General features: G+C 47.8%; 1 protein-coding gene across 1 annotated transcript in view; it reads right to left on the bottom strand.

Moving 5' to 3' along the window:
- Positions 1–10,652: 10,652 nt before the first annotated feature.
- The window catches only part of Slco2a1 (solute carrier organic anion transporter family member 2A1), a 70,102-nt gene continuing 65,640 nt past the window's right edge, over positions 10,653–15,114 (bottom strand). The window contains exons 13-14 of the mRNA XM_005072032.4: positions 13,554–13,677; positions 10,653–12,719 (exon numbers count right to left, since the gene is read on the bottom strand). Coding sequence (XP_005072089.1) covers positions 12,599–12,719; positions 13,554–13,677 — 245 coding nt within the window. The 3' untranslated portion in view covers positions 10,653–12,598. The remainder of the gene's footprint in view (positions 12,720–13,553; positions 13,678–15,114) is intronic.

Below are 15,114 nucleotides of genomic sequence, written 5' to 3'. Positions count from 1 at the left end.
GACCCAAAAGCTAGCCAGGTGCAGGATAGCTCCATCTCATTTCAGCTCTGCTTTCCCCTCCAAAGCTAGTTCTTGTGATGGGAAGTTTGTTTTTTCAAAATTACCTTGTAGCAAATAATACCTAATTGGAATTTTATAATTCTTTCATTTTCCCCTTGACATCTCTTTAAATTTGAAAATATGAATGCAAATAGATGCAATAACTAATTATAAATAATATATAGAAAGAAATCACATGTTTATACAAATGTTTTACTATATTTGTCTAGCCTTTCTGGAACACAAAATGATGACTGGATGATGTTGATACTGATTATTCATGTTTGGTGGCTTTGAACTGCTTTAACCTCTTTATGGTATGTGAATAATTTATACTAATACTTTTTTTTTTGCAAACCCAAACTGAGTTTTCCTTATATACAAGAGAAAATTGGAAAATATTAGTTCTTTGCTTATTTTAATCGTGTCATAGCCTGGAAGTAGTCTATTTTCCTAAGTGTTCTAACCTTCTGCAGTTTAACTCTAGGCTTTGTGATTATTTCTGGAAGGAATTTAGTCCTTAATATTGAGGCTTTGTGCGACTGGACTTGGGATACAGCTCAGTGGTAGTGCTTGCCTAGCACATGCATGTGACCTACGATCAATTTCAAGCCTTTCAAGCACCACCGCCATTGCATCCCCTGATGCTACCACCACCACCACAGACAGACAGACAGACACACTCACACACACACAGTCTCACACACACACCTTGAGGCTGTGGAAAATGCACTTATAGTGCAAGCTTTATTTCGTATATTTATTAGGGAAAGGAGTACCTACTAAGGAATATTTCATAAAAACTGTGACAGCTCACCTGGAGTTACAAACTATATTTGTGCTAGGAATTGAAATTTGTTCTCTAATCACTGACAAGGAATCCCTGCCTATGTTCCCTCCTGTCTTGTGATTGATCAGAGAGTCTAGAAAGCTAGCCTTTGGTGATAAAACACGTATGAACGCGTGGGAGGGCATGTGTGTAGCTCATGGTAGAGTTCGACTCCAACACTGAAAATCAAAGTCATGGCAAACTTTCCTCCTTAAGAGGATTTTTCGTAAGAATTTGTAGCAGATTCGTTTTAAAATAAAACATGGCATTCTTCGATGATAGTTAAGGAACTGTGGTAAGATCCAGCTGGAGGAGGTGGGCAGGCTGGGCTCAGCTGGGTTTCTCCCTTTCACATTGTTCAGGACCCAACACCAGGGAATGATGCCCACTTTTGTGTAGGTTTCCCATATCAGTTAACCGTGTCAACAGTCCCTTACTGGCACGGAGGTAAAGATTCCTCGCAGCTGTGACCAGAGCTAGCTGATCCTAGATCCTGTTGAATTGAAGACACCAGCCATCATATCTCCTTTCTGCCCGCATCACACATCTGATCCCCTAACCCTTGCAAGTTACCAATACAAAGATGTGGTAGCTGTCCTCTGAAGAGACCAGACCCTCACTCAGCCCCCTGCTTTAGCAGCCATGACAGGCTACAGGAAAGACGCAGTAAGACAAAGGCCTGTGACTCAGCAACAGGTGCTGAGCTCCCAACCTTGCCCTCCATGTGGCAAGGACCAAAAGAAGTTAGCTGGAGGACTCTGGATGTGCTTTACGGTAACAGTGGAATAGTAACAGTGGAATACGTCCGAGTATTGCAACCGCCCCAGAAGGGCCTATAGGCCATAGCAACCTACCTGCCGCTGCAGTTGACCAACACAGGACAGGTCTCCCAAGCCTGGAAGTGCACCAATCCTGAGACTGTTGTGGGCCCCAGACACTCCCCTTGCTCTACCCCAATATATTCCCTGCCCACAGTCTCTCTGGACCCTTCTTGCTGCACGCGTGTGTCGGATGAACAGAGGACGCGAGTTAAGACAGCTTACTGGTTAATAAATTAAAGACTTCACTTTTGCATCTGGATCCCTTCTCTTGGTGATTTTGGGGTTCAGAGTTCGGGTACAACACCTCAATTCAGATAAACCGAAGTGGTTTGCAGCTTCCCGAGTCACCATCCTCACGGCAGAGGCTGATGGATGGACATATTCCTTCCTCTGTCTTCCTGTGTCTCTAGTGCCACGATGGGGGTCGGTGCAGTGGCCATCTTGGAAACCCCGTTGAAAACTGAGTGAAACCGGGAGTTTTAAACTCTGAGATGTTTTTAAATTCATGGATAGAGGACTAGACTTTATTTAAAACAACAACAAAACTGTTTTTTTTTGGAATAAGTGCTTTGAAAGTATAAAATTAGGCCATATAGTAATACGTAAGCTTTCACCTAATAAATGAATACTACATTCTGTTGAGTATCAAATACATGAAGACATTTGGGGCTAAAAAACCTACTACTTGCAGTGTTTTCAGTTCCAAATGAGTTTCAAACAATTCAGGTCAGCCTGCTATTATAAATTATGCCTCGCTTTACAACTGATGGTCCCATTTCTTCCCACATAATTTGTTTGTTCTCTATGACTGCAGACTGAGAAAGCACGGGAGCATGTCACCTTTATCTTAGATTTTACTAAGAAAAGAAAATCAGACTTTTGGCTTGAGGCCATGTCTAGGGAAAATGAATTTCAGAGTAGACAGTTCCTTGGAGTGCAGTCATATCAGCCCTCATTCAAACAACTTAATACGTGGAGAGACAAATTGGTACAAATTCCACAATGGAGAACACTTTCTTTCCTGTCTGTAGCATGTTATTAATGTAATAGAACCATGAGTGCTGACTGTAGTCTGAAATCCCTCAAAACCCCTAATTAAATAAACCTGTAGAAAATATTCTTTGTTTAATTCCTTATTGTCATGTCCAGCTGAGCTGTGTGCCTGGTATTGTAATCCTTTATAGTGGGAAGTTCAATGCACACAAGTACGAGAAGTAAGAATGTATGGCTGAGGCTGGGCAGTGGTGGCGCATGTCTTTAATCCCAGCACTTAGGAGGCAGGTGGATCTCCGTGAGTTGGAGGCCAGCCTGGTCTACAAAGCTACACAGAGAAACCCTGTCTCAAAAAAATCAAAGAAGAAGGAGGAGGAGGAAGAGGAGGAGGAGGAAGAGGAGGGAGGAGGGAGGAGGCACACATGACTAAATTGTGTCAACACAATGTGGCCACCATGAGTTCAAGAAATTGAACATTGCTACAGTCAACACCCCTCCCTCATCCTCCCAGCCACTAACATTTCTTCCTCCAAATTTAACCTCTTCTTTTTTGCCACTTGTCTGGTTTTGGAATCATTCGGTTTGTGGTCTGTTTCAGTTTCACTCCACAAAATATTTGCAAGCTTTATCTGTGATGCTGTGGGTTTGTGTACTGACAGTATTATAAGTAGTGTAATTAGCAAGGCCCAGCCTTTTGTGGATGGGGCTGCCACTGAGCTAGTGGTTCTTGTGCTACAAGAAATCAGGCTGTGAAAGCCATGGGGAACAAACTAGTAAGCTGCACCCTTGCATGGCCTCTGTGATAGCTCCTGCCTCTAAGTTCCTGCTCTGGCTTCCCTCAGTGGTGGACTGTGATGAGAATTGTAAGACGAAAACAAACCCTTTCCTCTCCAAGTTGCTTTTGGTCTCAGTGTTTTATCTAACTAAGATAATATGGTTCAACTGATCAGTCATTTTATGGTTAGTGTTACTCTGCTCTGTTTAGGAGATTATTTCTGAGGTCTTTGGGCATTCTTCCAACTCTGAAGACAACAGCAAACCCAGAAAAGGAATCAAGATACAACACTGTGTGAGTCCTTCAGACACTGCGATTACAAAACCATGGAGGAGATGTAAGACTGCGTGTCTGTGTGAATTAATCCTTCACCTTCGGTGGGTCACTATCTAGCTGAGCAAACAAAACAACACAAAAACAAAACAAAATAGCCAGCTCATAGTTTACTAAGTTCCTAAAGACCAATTTGGGGTAGCATATCTGTATATCTGTTTAGAAGGATTAGGCACCACAGACACTAGGGTACCTTAGACACTGGTGGATCGTGCATGCGATCCTACCATATTCTTCAAGGATGACCCTTGGATGCTCTTGAGAAAGACAAGATGGGTAAGAGACCAAAGAAAGCTCCCTTCCACAGGTAGGAGGTGATCAGTAGGGATTCCAACAGCACTTGTTTCCTCTGTCCCTTGTCTCGCACAACCTCAAAGCCTCAAGATGTTAGAGTGGACACCAGAGCCTTCCCTTCACATCCATATGCAAGGCCTTGCGTTCAATCCTAGCACCAGGGGAAAAAAACAACAGTGGAATCTGGCATCTCTACAAAACATCACTCATAACGTCAGGTGTACGTCAAAAAGAACTAGACTAGCAATAAAAAGGGAAAGGTGGCCAAAGTCCAGCAATTGAAGCAGCCAAGGTGTGAGATGACCCAGGTGTCTGACTTCGCAGACAGACAGCTTAAAGTAGCTATTATGAATAGACCAAAGACCTTATAGTTAAAGGGAGATGCAATCTTAGTTGGTAAATAAGGACTTTTAGCAGAGATATTATGGAAGTAATTAAAAAAAAAAGAAACAGTATTTTTAGAACTGAAAAACATGAAACTAAAATTAAAATGTATCTGGGTGGTTACGAGAGTATATTTATAGGACACAGAAGAAAACTCAGTAAAGTTGAAGACAGCTCAATAAAAATGTAATCTGAGGACCAGCAAGAAAAAGGGGGGGTGTGAAGGAAAATGAACAAGGATCTGTGGGATATCTCAGGTCATCTGCAATGGTTGAGTTCTGGAAGAATCTGAAAAAAACAATTACAGAAAACCACTTAGGCTACAATAGCTCAGTGAATAGCATGTGTAATTCCCTCTCCCTGTGAAGAGTCCGTTGTGGTGGCAGAGGCATGGCGGCTGAAGCTGGAAGCCTAGAGATCACTCTTTAATGGCAGCTGGGAGCAGAAAGAAAGGGAAACAGAAGTGAGGTGAAGCGAGGTACTCTCAAAGCCTAAGATCTATCAGTTTTTACCTCGCACGTGTCTCCAACAGAAATGAAAACACAGGTCCACAAAACACACACGGATCTTCATAGTGATTTTATTCATGATCATAAACATGGCAAGGCATCTAAACCATCCAGTGAATAGATACAGAAATCCTGGCATATTCAACCGACAGAGTGCCACATAACAATGAAAAAAGAATGAATGAACTCAACTTCAAGCAATGAATCTCAAAGGCATTTAGAATGGATTGCATAATACTACTTATAGGAAGCTTTAGGATAGGTTAGGTTAGCCCATAGTGAGGGAAAGCTCCTCAATGAGGGGGGCAGGGTGGGAAAGCAGGCATGGACTGCACACAAAGGGATATCAGCATGGTTTCTAAGAGTCACACTGCTCTACACCTACATGACAATGGTGGTTGTGTCCTCATATACATTTATCAAAATGCACTGAACAATTAGCAGACTTGAAATGATTTTCATCGTGCATTGCCGGGAAAGGCGCTTAAGATATGTTTCCATGTTGTTCATGAGTTTTGGGCCCAATCTCTTAAGGCTGGAATGCCATTAGTTAAGATGCAGAAGTCAGGGACAGGAGATTTGAGGTGGGGAATCCAGTTTCCCCTGCATCAGTCTGTCAGGCTCCTTCAAGCACCACAGCTAATGGCAGGGGCCAAGTTTGTTTGCTTTCTTGGCTATGTCCGTCTTTGCTTCCAAGGAGCAAGGGCCGTCAATAGTTTTGTTCACCCTGCCCCTGGCCCTGGAGCTCAGCCCTTTCCAGAATGGCCTACAAAGTGATAACAAGGGGGGCACAGGGGCCATTTCTGGAGGTGGACAGTGCCTTTGATTAGGACAGAGGCCAGTTCCTGAGGCCCAAGAGCTGCACTGGTAAATACTGGCGACCTAGTGCCTTGCAGCCGCTGAATGCTGCAGCCTGTGAGATGGTGGGGAGGCTGACCGCACCGCGTGAGTGGGGTCCCATGATTCAGCAGTGACCACATTTCCCTCTGTAGCAGGGCCTGGGGAAGTCGTACGCTCCCACAGGGCCGAGGGTGCTCAGGTGGGGAGTCTGGAGTGCCAGAGTGTGGCGGTGGGTTTGAGGGGTGCCCTTCTCAGCGAGCTCCCTGGCCGCAGGAACATCCTCTCCCCAACCTAGATACGGTGACCTCGGGTGACGTTACCTCATCACCGCCCAGTTGAGCGGCGCCCCCTGGTGGGGAGCATGGGTTATGCTGCAAGAACAAGGCCGGACACCTCTAGGCCTGGCAGCCAGACCCGCTTCCCTGTCATTAAACAGAGTGGTAATTGCGCCTCACGATTTGCTCAGAAAGCACGGAGGGCCTGTCGTTCTCTGATCTTGAAACGTACTCCTGGCTTCTGGAACCTTACTGGAATTCCAATTGCCTTTTCCCAGGACGAGCCCAGGGGAGAACGCTCTTGTCCTTTTGTGTGCGGGTTGCCTGTAAACTGGTGTTTGTGAGGGGTAAGAGCATTCGGTCTAATTCTTGTCCCCATCTGAGACCTCTGAGGTCACCCAGAGATTCGGGGACTGTGCACATTTTAGTTGATGTACTGACAGACCCACAGAGAAGGGCTTTAGAGATACATAAGGAACCTGAACAGAGGACCTGTTAAGATAACCTGCCCCACTGTTCCAATGACATCCCTGGAGTTCCAGCTCCCAGCTGAAGAGCGAGAAGATAGGAGGGAAGTTGGGGAGGGCGACTTTGGCTGCAGTAAAGGATGGAAGCTCCCCCAGGAGTAAACTGGGGCTGCTTAAGAAGGTGACTTTTCTCCTCGCTGGGGTGGAATGGTCCCGTTCCAGGGCCCTGGGGCTGTGTTTTGAGCTAGGCACCATTCTGAGCTAGGCATGACAGGCCTCTAAGACCTTTCCCCAGGATTTGAACAGAGAACGGAACCCAGCTGGCTGCAGTCTTCATGGTCTAAGCCAGCCCTGAAGGATTGCTAATTTGCTAGTAGGCCTAGGCCCTACCCCTCTCCTGGCCTTACCACTGTCCTTCAGGGGCCCCTGACCAGTGAGCTCTCAGAATGCGCCAAGTTTGCTGGCCTTACTACCTTTGTTCATAACTTTGCTGTCCCCACTGCCTACACTTTTGACCCACCCCTGTTTCTGATTTCTCAACTCACTTCAGAGCGCTTGGGTCTTTGTTCCTTGCCCAAGGTATAGACCCTGCAATGTCAAGGAGTGTGTCTTGTCTGGTCCCTGCACACACCAGCCACTAAACAAAGCATAATTGACAGCTGGAAGGGACCTCATTTATCTGTGTGCTCTGATGCGGTCCTGCTGGCCTCGCCGTTCAGAGAGAAGTTCTGGGTGAGACTCCTCCCCTCGGGGGGCTTGCTCAATCATCCGTCCTCCCTCTAGCTCCCCAGTATTCTCATCCTGTGCCTCAGTCTCTGCCAACTAAAGAGAGCCCTTTTCTGAGCCCGCCTCTCGGCCTTTTATCCGTCACCTCTCCTGAGCCCCCCTTCCTCTCTTCTCCACTTTCCTCCCTAAGTCAGCCTTGGCCTTGACCGGGTATCATCTTTTCATCCCTGGGGACCCACTGTGGATGCTTCCTCTCCTGGGAAACCTTTCCTCTTCCAACAGCCTGGCAAGGATAGTTGAGGGGTGTCAGTTAGCACCTTGGTTCACCAAGAATCACTCCCTATGGTGGAGGAGTCTAGCATTTGTCCAAATCTGCCCGGCTCCTCTCTGAACACTGATGGTTTTTTTGTTTTTTTTTTTGTTTGTTTGTTTTTTGTTTTTTTTTTTGGTTTTTCGAGACAGGGTTTCTCTGTGGCTTTGGAGGCTGTCCTGGAACTCGCTTGGTAGTCCAGGCTGATCTCGAACTCACAGAGATCCGCCTGCCTCTGCCTCCCGAGTGCTGGGATTAAAGGCGTGAGCCACCAACGCCTGGCCCACCGATGGTTTTTATTTCCCTGCTTGTACAACAGTTAGATGGTGTCCTGAGGATAGTTCTGGCCAAGAGCCCGGGAACTTGCTAACCAAGGTGAGAACTTCCTAGCTCTCTTCCCTGTCTCGTTAATTGTGGAAGATTAAACAGAGGCGTCTCAAGTCCAAATAGTTGGCATACTGAGCCACCCTCGGAAGCCACTGCCCTAGAGAGTCACCCAGACAAGTCATGGACTTTGTGCAAACAAGAGATAAATGTGTGTTGTGTCATGTGACTAGTGAGGCTCACTGAAGCCTAGCCAAGTCTATTCCGAGTGAGTTGAGGAGTTCGTTAAACGAACACATGGCTTGGCAAACTGTAATGATCTATGCACATTTTATTATTGTTATCAAAGTGTAGCTGGTGCCTAGGGAGCAGGGACTTCAGCAAGGTAGAGAGTCCTGTGTCCTATGGCCACACAGTACAGGGCTGGGAATGGGTGTGGAGATTGATAAATGGGCAGGGCCTGTCATGAGAGAAAGGCTTTTTCTCATTAATGATTTGCCAAGGGCTTGCCCGGAACCTGTTTACATATTTAATTACTGATGAAAGGTTAATGAATCTGGACCTCTTGGCAGGGGATGGACATTTTTCCTCCAATGTTCAGTTCCTGTGGCTGGGGAAGATGAGATTTTTACAAAGATTCCCCCCCCCTTTCTTTCACACACACACACACACCCCAACCTTTCTCTCTTTCTGACACCACTGTCACTCTGGGAAGCTGCAATACAATATTTTAATGACAAGTTGACACTAATTCAGGACCCAGATTTGCCACATCTCTCCATCTTTGAAAGTGTTGAAGACAAATACAACATGGCTTTGTTTCTTAAGCAAGAATGTGATAACTAGTTACCAGATTGGGGAGATTCCCCAAAATGTCTGTCTGTGTGCCTCACTGTTTCTCAGAGTTCTCTCCTCTCTGCCCTCCCCCTCCATGTCTGTTCTTTACCTTATGGTGCCCACAGAGCCCACTGGCTCTTGTCTCGTGAGTAGTTACAACGTTCTTGGAATATTTGACTAGATGGCAGGTAAATGAAATAGTGCCTGGGTCTCCCAGTCTCTGCCGCCCAACCTAAAGAGATCCCTCCACTTCCCTCTCACAAGTCCATGGACCGTGCTGGAAAAAGAGGAGGGCCTTTTCACTACCTAAGGCTTCCCCTAATTTCAGGATGACTCAGAAGGAGAGAGGGACTTGGGGCAGCCAGAAGGGGCTGGACAGTCTGGAGAGTTATCTGTGTGATGTGGATCTTGCTGGATGCTCTCTCTCTCTCTCCCTCTCCCTCTTCTTTCTCCTCTCTCTCTCTCTCTCTCTCTCTCTCTCTCTCTCTCTCTGTCTGTCTCTCTCTCCCCCTCTCTCTCCTCTCTCTCTCTGTCTCTCTTTCCCTCCTCTCTCTCCTCTCTCCCTCTCTCTCTCTGTCTGTCTCTCTCCCCCTCTCTCCTCTCTCTCTCTCTCCCCTCTCTCTGTCTGTCTCTCCTCTCTGTCTCTCTCTGTCTCTCTGTCTCTCTGTCTCTCTGTCTCTCTGTCTGTCTGTCTGTCTGTCTGTCTGTCTGTCTCTCTCTCTCTCTCTCTCTCTCTCTCTCTCTCTCTCTCTCTCTCTCTCTCTCTCTCTCTCTCTCTCTCCAGGGTCTATGTAGACCTGACTGTCCTGGAACTCACTATGTAAAGCAGTTGGCCTTGAACTCCCAGAAATCTACCTGCCTCCCAAGTGCTGGGATTAAATGTGTATGCCACTATGCCTGGCTAAGATTCTTCATTTTCAAATAGAACCCTGCGACCAGTGTGACCTTCATAATGAACTGTGGTGAAGATCCTACCAGAAGGCTTTGGACCAAAGGACACTTGATAGAGATGCCCCTCTCGTCTTCCAAGAGTCAAAAGAGGGGGTGGATCTCTGCAGACCCTTCATTTCCTGGTTCTTTGGTTCCTCCCTTGTGAGGCTGGATGATGTCAGGGAGATGGAGTGACAGGGAAAGGTATAGCTGTGGCTGTGCCCAGGAGGGGGACCCTGGCATTGATTCAGACTGTACATGACTTCTAGGCTCCATGGAGAAACAAGAAGGACCAAAGGCTTGCTACCCTGGCCTTCTCCAAAGTAAAGGCACCCTTAGTAACTGTCAACGCTCACAGTCAATTTAACCGAATTTGGCTCTAATGCACAGGTGACCCACCACACAGGGTTCAAGGGCTACCAAAATCTGTCTGGAAAGTGGACTTTCTGGATCCCTTTTATAAGCACAGATATGGACTTAGGCTTTGTGTAGGGTGTTCCTCAATTTTAACAGTAATCTTGAGCATGGTACAGTCAAAGTGTGTGACACTTCGCTCTCTAATTGAAAAGCAAGTGACGTCCTTACAGCTCCTCTGGCGTTTGAGAGGCGAGATTTGCTAGATAATAGTAAATGATGAACTATGATTACGGTATACATGGATATAGTTGTTTGTGACCAACTCCACTTCTGACATGAACTCAAGGGCAGTGACTGGGCCTCCCAAGAGCCCATTTTTACTGGGTCTTTAACATTGACCTGCATGGAAAGCAAGCCAAGGGTCCACACAATAAAAAGCAATATCTGGGGCCTACTCAGCACCAGGGAGATGGATTGAGAGTGACATGGCCTCAAGTGCCCTTGGCTACAGACCTCTGAAGGTTGAAGCATGGGGATTTTGTTTGTCTAGAAGGTACAAATTCTGTCTGCTTTCTGATAGACACATGACAACACAAATTCATGACCAACTTACACACATAACAAAATTATAATATATTAGTAGCAATATAATAGAATAAAGGATGTGGGGACAACCAATCTTTCAAACCTGAAGATTGGCATTCATTGTTTGTGAGGTTGGCTGAAGGCCATGCCTTCAATCTGTTTAAATTGCAGTGAGTGAGCCCAGGGTTAGTTGCAGAGGGATCAGGTTCCAAGCAGGACCATTGCACATGCCTTAACTGGCCCATGAGGCTGCACGGAGCCTCCTCCTAAGTAAGATCTGTGGGGGGAAAACTGGTGGCTTCAGAAAGAGCACTGTCAGTAACGATGGCTTCCACAAAGACTTCAGTGTCACAGCAGCTTTACCACACTGACATAAACCTTTTGGCTTCTTACCATATAAGGCATTTCCAGAAGGCACTTAAATGTCACATAGGACAATGACAATTGCCCAGCGGCTTCAGGGACATGTTCTCCATCTCACACAGGGTCAGGTGCACAGTCAGTCTGTGAGCCCTAAATGGCATGGGTGGTCATGTCAGGGTCTTCCCTGCCAATCTTTGGGTACTTGATATGCTTGGCTAGTATGTGAGTGTGTCCCTGCTGCCCATCCTCCGGGAGGCGGTCCTAGTATGAATGGAGGTAAGATTTACAGGAGCGCTCTCAGAGAACCATGGAATATCACCGCCAAGCACCATCTCAGAGTCCAATAAACAGAATTGTTGGTAAAGAGTCTCCCTTCCTTCCTGGGTTCCTGCCTTTGCCCCTCTGTTGTGTAACAGTGGTGGCCCCCAGCCCAGGCCCACAGAAGGTGCCCACCTCCACCCAGAGGTAGCGAGAAGAAGCAGAGAAAATGCCAATGAATGCAATGTGTTTGCAAGCAGGCCAACCTGGCTGCTCTCTGTGTGGGCTGCAGCTTGCCCTCGAGCAGTGACAGGTGACATCCATTCTGCTCCATCACTTGCTCTGGCTGCATTTCAGATGGCCTTCTTTGCTCCTCTGCATATGGGCTGAAGTGAAGTCCATGTGAGGCTGCTCTTCTGATTCCAGGGGACGATGGGGAGGGTCTCTCATGTCTCTGAATGCGAAGGGTCTGCTCTCCACTGTGGGGTAGGAGACTGGGCCCTCCCTGGGTCTTCTCCTGTGGCTTTCTCAGTTGAAATACAAGCCCAGAAAGGCCGAGAGAAGTGTATGTCGCTAGCAGAGTAGAGAGGCCTCAGGTTCATATGAATGTTTGGATGACCTCTGGTTCTGTAGTTCCTGCTCTGATACCAGGGTGTAGGTTATAGAGAAGCCTGTACTTCCCAAAATGGTGGTTTCCAAATCAGCCTTGGGAGCAGAAAGAGAGGAAACTAAGGGAGCCAACCCATCCTGGGTTCCATGCTAGGCTGAATCCGGATGAAAAGCGGCCGTAGCCATGTCCTTGTTAACTACTTCCTTCTCTTCCTCTCTGCCCCTGGGCAGGGCGTGGGGTCAGAGGAGAGCTGGGCCACCTGGCACAGAAAGCATGGAGCCCGGTTCTCACACTTCTTAAGTATTCCTGAGAGGCTAGTGAGAGCAGGGGCTGCTTCATGGGCATCTTGTTGGAGGACCCAGTGCTGAGGAGAGCCTGCCTCTGTGGGGGGCCCTTCCCAAGGAGGTGGGCAAACTGGACCCTCCAGCTCAGTGGTCATCCAGCTCAGTACACCTCAGGCCTCAAGAACCATGCGGGAGACTTTCAGAGGAGGAGACCCTGAGACAAAGGGTGAATGGAACTGTCTTTCTTACCAAAAAAAAAAAAAAAAAAAGGAAGGATTGAAGAGAGGGAGGGAGGGAGAGAGGGAGAGAGGGAGGGAGGGAGAGTGGAAGAGAGGGAGAGAGGGAGAGAGGGAGGGAGGGAGGAAGGAAGGAAGGGCATGTTAACATTAGTTAATACAGGCAGGTGTAGAGGGGTAGGATCCAGTCTCTGTGACAGGCAGTCTCCTGACTGAGGGTCAGATGAGGCCTGAAGCGTTCTCTTGCAGGTTATATTCCCTATTCTTCTTGACTCTCCAGCCGATGAAAAAGAGCAGCAGTGTTCCCAGGACCTTGTAGCCCACCTGCAGGCCCAGGTACCTATAAGGCAGGAAGAGACAGGAATGGTGAGGGAGGAGGGCTCCTCAGCCCATGTCCCCGGACCAGGGACAGCAAGAAGATGAACACTGTGGCCTACGAGCTGTGAAACCATCACTCAGCTAACAAGCTGTCACCTCCCAGGTGGGGGTCACTTTAGACATCCATACAGCACTAGCGATTCCCTGCTCTCCAGTGGTACCATTGAGGTCCGGAGACGACCCTGCTGCCCCAGTTGTATCTTACAACTCTGCTGGCCTTCTCTGTCAGTCCTCAGTATTTCTAGGCCTTGTGCGGCCCCTTCAAGCCCACCTTCTCCACCTATTCTGGGTGATGGAATGGCAGCAGTAGGAGAGATGGCTGGATTTGGCTCACTGACATAGAGCAACTGGGACCCCCTTTCTGAGACCTCTGCTGGGTGCCATGCTATGGTTCCCCTCTCTCTGAGCACTAGAGATGGTGTGGTATTTTCTCACATTCATAATCTCTCTCAGCCTCCAGGCACCCCTTTACCTTTGGTGAACCTCTTCTGCTACTATGGGTTCATGAGGGACAGAACCTTGGGGGACACTTCAATGTAGACCCTGTGTCTCCTTACCTGATTGACTCCTTACAGGTTTCCAAATGCCTGCCATGGTGGCCCCTGCTCTCTGTCCATGGCAGAGTTTGCAGAGACATCTCTTCTTGTCCCTTAGAAGCCTGACAACCCCTGCCATAGCCATGAGGCAAATGCCTATTTGGTTTTCTGTTTGCTTGAGTTTTTTTGGTTTGCTTGTTTTGGTCTGCTGGAACCGCAGGCCTGATCTCTCAGATACCTGTGTGTGTAGGGGCCCTCACCTGTTTCGGAGAGCATCACTGTCATAATACAAACAGGCCCCTCGTCTCCCTGAGCATAGGTAGTCCCACCGGATACAAGAGGAGTCGATGATGAGACCATACAGGGATGGAGATGGCAGCCAGGCTGGCAAAAATGGGAAAGAGAATTCAGAGCACGTGGGTCACATGGAGCTGCAGTCGGACGGAGGTGCCCAGGTCCCCACACCAATTGCACAGTCACACATCTGAGGCCAACTCTACCTCGCCCTTGGAATCACAGTGACTTGGGAGAATGGAAAACTGTCATTGAAGCTTGAATCCCCTTTCACCAGAAGGCTTAGGAGATAAATGGGAATCCTTTCAGGGCAGAATGAATCACAGGGTCAGCCTGATGTCAGCTGGCCCACACTTCACTATTCAGTTCTTGTGCTCAAGGCTGGCCCCAAGTAGAGACTCCATCTGGAGAGTACTAATGTCCCCAAGCTCTCATATGACCTCCAGTGGCTTCATTACAATGAAGAGCAAATGAGAAAGAGGGTCCAAGGATGCACTGAACCCTACAAGTTCAAGTCCTATGTTCTTCTCCCACTCCAGACTGCCCCTCTGGATTAGACAATGCCCCTCGGAGACCCTTAATACCCCAGCTGCTCAGAACCCAGGCTGCCAAATGTCCCAGCACCTGAGTGGTAATGTCTGCGTAGTCCAGCAGGCATGATGCTTTACTGGGTGATGAATATTCTAAATGTCTACTACCCAACCCCACCATGGCCTGTGTTGTTATCTAAATTCTGGGCAGCCAGTGGGTCAGGATGGACTTGTCCAGCATTGACACTGGGGATGGGCCATCCCATACTCAGGAACACGGTGCTGAAAACTCCTATCTACACCCTGTGAGTTGCTGTCTCTGGAAGAAAGGCAATCCAGCCCGGTGGTGCCACTCATAAATGAGAAACTTTCAGAAACAGTTTCCCAGCCCCTGGTCACTTTCCAGTTTCCAGGTGAACGGTGACTGGAAATTGACTCTGGCAACACAACCCTAAATAGAAGTCAAGAAGAGTTTTCAACCGAATCTCAGTGGGTGACTGTAAACCCGCTGAAGTTTGTAAACGGGCTTTCCATCTACCCCAGAGTGGGGCTGTATTTGTGAGCAATGAGTGGAATTCCTCCAGGCCTGAGTGTTCTAACCGTGGTCCCATGCTGAGTTATCTGAGCTCAGGTGGAAAAGCAAAAGCAGCAAGTGCTTGGAGCAGCACGACAGAGAGGCCATTCTTTAGGGCACACATAGAAGGAGGGAAGGGGGTCAATCGGGAGGAATGTCAGGTCTCTTTCCCAGCTAGGGCATTAGAAGTTATAAATGAGCTATAGATGGTAAATCACAAATGAACACAAGGAGCTGTGCTGACAAACCAGTTTCTGTCCAGACAAGATACCCCGTGTCCCCTGTGTGGCCCAGGAAGGTGACAGTCACCATTTAGAGTGTTAATAGAGGTTCTTGGAACTTAAAGGGATTTCATCACAGGACAAGTGGCTTGAGGCCAAGAAAGTCCATTGAAATGCTGGCTCAGACCCTGCATAGGCTCCT

This window comes from Mesocricetus auratus, unplaced genomic scaffold, assembly GCF_017639785.1.
Source record: "Mesocricetus auratus isolate SY011 unplaced genomic scaffold, BCM_Maur_2.0 Super-Scaffold_100691, whole genome shotgun sequence".
In the NCBI taxonomy this organism is placed as follows: domain Eukaryota; kingdom Metazoa; phylum Chordata; class Mammalia; order Rodentia; family Cricetidae; genus Mesocricetus; species Mesocricetus auratus.
This window is presented reverse-complemented; position numbering and strand designations above follow the sequence as displayed.